The 6,347-nt window shown below is 45.1% G+C and overlaps 1 protein-coding gene across 1 annotated transcript; it reads right to left on the reverse strand.

Moving 5' to 3' along the window:
* Window positions 1–259: 259 nt before the first annotated feature.
* On the reverse strand, window positions 260–5,937 carry LOC131293322 (protein Wnt-4). Its single transcript, XM_058321402.1, has 5 exons — window positions 5,717–5,937; window positions 1,161–1,410; window positions 845–1,102; window positions 569–781; window positions 260–496 (listed from the first exon to the last, which is right to left on the reverse strand). The coding sequence occupies exons 1-5, from the start codon at window positions 5,935–5,937 to the stop codon at window positions 260–262; spliced, it is 1,179 nt and encodes a 392-aa protein (XP_058177385.1).
* Between the last annotated feature and the right edge of the window lie 410 nt (window positions 5,938–6,347).

The raw sequence follows: 6,347 nt of genomic DNA on the forward strand, positions 1-6,347 counted from the left end.
AAGAGATTTTTTGGAAGCGGATGATGCTAGGTTTAATACTGAGTCCTAAATAAAAGATTATCGATGTACTAGGTTTGCATACCTATCGGTATGTTTGCTCTCTCCTCTTACAATATGTTGGGCGTTTGCAAATCTTCTTACCGGAACTTACACAGTTTGCTTTGAAATGGACACCGACTCTACTGCCAGCGACTCTAGGGTGTCTTATGATTACAATGAATGAATAAATAGTTGCATGTCAATAGCACGCGGGGTCGACCTATTTACAGTAATATCGATCCTCGTAGTTTTCGCAGTAGTCACACACCACCTGACAGCAGCGCCCGTTCGTGAAGCGGCAGCGACACTTTTCCAGCGTCTTGATCACTTTCGTGGTGTAGCCCCGTCCGCAGCAGAGCGTCGCACAGTTGTCCGGATGCAGGCAGCGCCGACCCCGTGTGACCGAGCAGAACGTTGGCGAGGTTTCGAAGTAGTACAGCTGATCGTACACCGCATCCTGATGCCAAGAAATGATGGGATGGTTTCGTGTGAGAACCGGTCAGGAGCTGTTGCAGATAAGGTGACTTACCCTCGGGCGGAAGTCTCTCGGCGCCGACCGGCGGGACGTTTTGTTGTTGACTGGAATCTTCCGTATGGCCAGGTGGTACTTGGTCCTCAGAAGGGCCGCCGTCGTGTTGAAGTCTCCCAGCCGCCGCCAGCAGGTTTTCATAGAGCACGAACCGGACACACCGTGGCACTTGCAGCGGTCCGTCATGGCGCTCGTGATGGCACTGATACCGACCTAGGAGGGAAGCGAACGTGAGTGACCCTTCACAAAAAGCTCCCATAACATCCCGTTGGATACCTCACTATCGTGCCGCAACATCTCTGCCACCGGATCGCCAGACTTCGGTTGCAGCTCGAGAAAGTTTCGCGCGACACGCTTCCCGTGCTTCAGATTGTCACTGCATCCGCCCCAGCGCCACGCGAGCCTCGTCGCTTCCGGTTTCCGCTCGGATGCGCACTGACATTTGGTCATCTTGCCCTCGGCGCACGCCCGCGCCACGGCGTGCGTAATGGCAGCCGCCGTTAGGGCATGAACGAACGCGGTTTCACGGTACACCTACGAAGATAAAAGAGGATTAGAGAACGGGGACAACAGTGTTGCTATTTCGCAGTACCTTTTTGAAAATGTTCCGCTTGCCTCTGGTCTCTATCGAGCAGTTCCACCGGTCGTACCGAAACTGTTCCTCGCAGTGCGTCACCGCAAGCCGGCGAGCCTCCTTGATCGCTTCCGGCAACCCAATATCACGCCTGCACTGGTGGTTCTGCTTGCGTGTTCCGACCAGATATCTGCATGGTCCAGGCGACTTTGTCATAGGACTGAATACGGCCATTACCGTGTTTTTGGCCGATTGCGTCGGAGTTTCCCTGAAGTGAAACATATTAAAATGAAAATTATAAAAGGAAACGAACTGAATGTAAAGGAAATAAATTCGAAAAGTATGTGTTGCATGCAAAGAGAAACTTGTACGCAGTCTGGATACTGCTCGAAATGTTATGGTAGAAGCTTAATCTGAGCTGTGGAGTAATTAAATCGGTAAGGTAATACTTTTAATTTTCCATCCATTCTAAGGAAAGGTTACAGGAGTATATTCAATAATTTCATACAAACAAATCATGTTTTGTAATTTCAAACAGTTGGAGGTTTAAAAACTGGTCGAGCGTGTCATGCGCCACCTGTTAGTAACAACATTGCACTATTCGAGCAGCGTTGTACGCAAGAAGCCGTTTGAATCAATCGTTTAAAAATAACCAAGCCATGCTTGTTCCTACTTCGTTCGAACGAAAAGAACGGAAAAAGTAAATTAATGTACGGAGTAAACGTCATGTTCGTTCGCTTATTCAAAAACATTGTTGCATTGCATTTGAAAAGCAAACAAGGTAGCGTATATGACATACATATTCGATAACATATGTAGCTCCTTTCAATATTTTCTTATCGACAAAGTAGTTTTTGATGATTACCACATCATAAAAGAAAGCAAAGGGTTTCACGGTGAGCCTTCATTGTTTTTTTCTGCATGTCATAAGATACTTCAACAGGTACCGATGGCGCCATGCAGTTGAGGACCACCAGTAGAGTGGTTTGCAGAAGCTATCACCCATCGTAACTTTTTACAACGAATTAATTAGCAAAGCACCCTCAATCAGTTGCATCTACAAAACGCGGAAAAAAGGAGAATGCTATGCTATTTTTGCCATTTTCATTATTGTTCAAACTGTTTCCCGCCGCTCAACCTCAAGCAGTGTTTGTTTTTCCACCAGCTAACACGGTGTGCGTTTGTCATCAGGTATATCATCAGCCATCGTTGCACATCTCATTTGGCGACAAAACGGCACGGGGAGTAAAACAAACTACTTGTTCAGGGAAATTTTCCAAACGACCACCGCGCGATGCACCGCGTGGCGCAGTAAGTAGTTGTGCCCAAGTGTGCGTCCATGTTTACCCAGTGTCATTTTCCGCGACCAACAGACAAAACTCTTCCTTCACCGAGCATTTGGCATTTGACATCGAAGATGCAATGGAGTAGCATATTGTAAATGAAAAGACACACATGCTCCACTCAACATCTCCTCGAGCCCGGGGGGGGGGGGATGGGTTGGGCGCGGCGCAACGCGAGCTGGAGTGCGCTCTAAGCATACTAAACGATGTTTAATTTTCTGCAGACGGCAAAATAGATATTTTCATAAGGAAATTGACTTCATTCGCGGGCGTCCCCATGTGTGGAATGGGTTTTAAAAACGTCGTCGGCGAAATGTCGCGGTAAATGTGTTCACGATATCGTTGAATAGAGCTGCTCAAAAAGAAACAAAAAACAACGCGGTGGCGCCCCAACGTGAGCCTTTTTTAAGCGCAACAAAGAACCGTTAGCGAGCAGGGATGATCTTCGCGGCAATTTCCTGAAGGGTCGCTTGGGACCATCCTAGATGCAGAATCTTGCACCAGCTGTGCACATATGAATGGCGGAAGAGATTTGTATTTTTAACCATTCTCCGCTCGGATTCTTCATTAAGATTCCGGGTTACTTTTGTGTCACGTTAAACACACACAGTCGGAGAAAATGAACCGAAAATGGGATGGGAAATAGAAATCCTCGAAACCACTGTGGGGTCGATTTGAATGGAATGGTTTGTTGGATTGCTCCCGAGTCGAGTGGTGGAAAATGATCCCAAAAAAGGGGGTGGATGAGGGCCACTTGTTGAGTATTTTCCGCACCATTCAACTATTATTTTTGGCCATTATTGGCCACCGGAGCAGACGGTACACAAGGGTTGCCAGCTTTAAACGAACGTAGCCAGACAAAAGTCATAAAAAGAATTGACTCAGAATATAGAAAAAGTTGTGCAATCCTGAGCGTTCGAGAAGGTACGGTGATTGCGTTCGGCATTAGGAAAACATCTTGTTTAAATGCACAAACTTCGGACCGTTAAATACGGCGCATAGAAAAGCCGTTGTAAAGTAAATTGGTCTCTTTAATTTGTCTCTTTTTTAACACGACATGTTGTTTGGTGATGTTTATGGCCATTCGGGTGATCAAAACATCATGATATGGTGCATAGTTTAGTCATAGATCCTATCGGAAATGAATTATGGATACTCGTAATGTTCGGTTTGCTGCATCAAATTCCATCGATTTTCCACGGCACAGGAAAATCAAACCGATGGACCCATCGCATTCCACACCGGGTAAACGTTTATCGCCGAACTGGGTGCTTCCAGAGCAACGGAAAATCAGTTCCGATTTACACTCGGAATCGTTGACATTACTGTATGAAATATTCATAAATTAATTAAAATATTTGCCGATGGAGCGGGCCGGATAAGGAGTGTAAAAATTGCGCTACATTATGACCACAAATGGATGGGTGGAAGGCAAACAATTTGTTGCCGACCTTCGAAGCCGGTGCACGGAATGAGGCAGGAATGTCGTGAAGTTATGTTTATCTGTACCCAAAACCAATTGTATCAATCAGACTGGTGGAGTTCGTGTGCAATACTGTTCAGAATTCCACTAGTGTCCGTCCCGACAAGCCCATTCGGTTCAATCGATCGTTGGTAGCACTTTTAATTTCGTTCACTGTATCGTTTATCCGAATAACATTCCGTTGTGAGCATATTTTTCAAAAGCATAAAATGTCCTTCGTGCCGATATGAATTCCATCGAATGCGGGAATTATTTCCACGTTGAAATTTTCAAATAATCCAGCTTAATACCGAAACTGGCGAAAATAACAGGTTGAACAAAACGCATCGGAAACGTTGCAGCCTTACTGAAATCGGAAAAAAGAAGAAAAGCCAACGATCTCTCATATGGGAGACCGTATGGTTGAAAACGTGTATATATTTTTATTCGATTTCACGCTATCGCTCATTTTGGGACTTAAGGCATCCGCGGAATGCTGCCCGGTTGCATGCAAATGGATCGAAATGTTGAAAGCGATCGCTAAAATAAAACAACAAAGCTGCAAACCGGTTGAAGCACGCAGTTCGGCGAACAGGTGAAACGGGAAGCGGAAAAGGTGCTCGGATGTGAATGAAATGGGAAAGCAAATCATCGTTTGCTGTTTGGTCAATTATAATAATTGATGTGGGGAAAATTTGCACACCGATACGGATGTAAATTAATTCTCGACCACTCCGAACCGACCGCTTGCGTTGGTTGACTTAGCGGCCGAAGGACACGGCAGAGGATGCGGAACGCCCAGGATGTGGGCGCTGTACGAGTTGTATCGTGGGAGAAAAGCTGTAAGTAGTAAATATTTGACAAGTCCGCACACAAGATTCACAGTTCCGGCGCTCTGTCGGCCGTTCTGAGATGCGTTCCCTTCGCGTTCGGGTGTTCGGCGGGGTAAATAAAGTTGTTAAGATTATTGACTACCGGTTTGCGGGCGTTTGGGTGGGTGTTTTTGAGCGGTTTTGGGGGGCGTCATGGGTGAGGGGAGTATTTTAAGAGTAAATGCAAATGAGCCACACCGTTGAAGGTGGTCTACCAGATAGATGCAACCAATGATTGACATTCAGTTGCATTTTGTTTTTGAGAATTTGACTATCAATAACATTTTGTAGTTTTTTTTGAGAAAAATTGAGAAACCAGTAAAATGTCTAATATTTGCTAAAATCATAAAGATATTTATAATTTTTATTTTTATTGATTAATAGTTATAATTAATAGTTATAATAGTTAGATTGAGTGAGCTTAAATTAATCTAGTAAGTATATAATAGTTCCTAGTTCTTTTTTCAGAATTGAAATTTTTCGATGGAACGACAAAAATATATAATTCGAAAAATGTGACAAAGAAGTAACCATTTTATTATATGAACATAATAACAATTTAAAAACTGTTATGTTTCCGATTCCTACTAGAGACTATTCGAAAAAGAAAGAAAATATGCACAAATCGTAGTAAAGCGTGGTTCCCTGAAATTCAATGTTTTAGAAGCCGATTCCTCTTTTGAAATTTAGCTACTTTTTGGGCAGAAAAGCCTTAAGTTCTTTAGTTTATTTTGAATATTTTTTTCCCAGCCCAGCAAGCGGACAAGCTGAAAATTACGGCTGTATCATACTTTATCTCGAAAATTTAACTAGTCATAATGTCGCTTGGTACATAAATTTATAAAACAGAAAATTGATAAATTAAGGTTTTTGCACAAAACCGCGATTTTGACTCACCCCTTTGAAGAGATGACATCATTACACTCGATAAAGCAGCAAACCACACTCAAGATCAGCAGACTAGTGAAAATGGTTTTCTGCTGAAACGATCCTTCCGTCCTTCTATTGCTGGTGCTTGTGCTGCTGCTGCTGTTTGCTCCACTTCCACCCTCCCCGGCTCCACAATCGCTTCTCAACACCACCTTCACCGACGAGTCCGTTCGCGTACCCTTGGCCATCGGGACCGATGATCGTACTTTTCCTGCACTCGAAAAAATGGGGCTCACCGCCAATCGCGACAAACAAATGGCCATTCACCACCGTTTTTTCACCACCACCGAAAACGGAAGGCCACGACGCGGTTCACCATGTCCCCGGGAGCCTTTCACCGGGAGCGGACTACGTTTGGCAACAACGAGCTCGATTGTTCGAGATGGCGTTCCGTGGGTTCCAAAAATCCCGTCCAAAACCGATCACTCCTGGCCACGAACAACGCACGCGACCGGCTCGCGCGAACCAATCCACACCGGACCGCACACTAACACCGACTAACGAGCGACTGTCAACGTGGGAACGCGATGATGGCCGATGGGGTCGGCGTCGTCGTCGTCTTCGTCGTCGTTGGCAGCGGCGTCGCTGGAGTCTTCGC

The sequence above is a fragment of the Anopheles ziemanni genome, chromosome 2 (assembly GCF_943734765.1).
Source record: "Anopheles ziemanni chromosome 2, idAnoZiCoDA_A2_x.2, whole genome shotgun sequence".
NCBI classification, from domain to species: Eukaryota; Metazoa; Arthropoda; class Insecta; order Diptera; family Culicidae; genus Anopheles; species Anopheles ziemanni.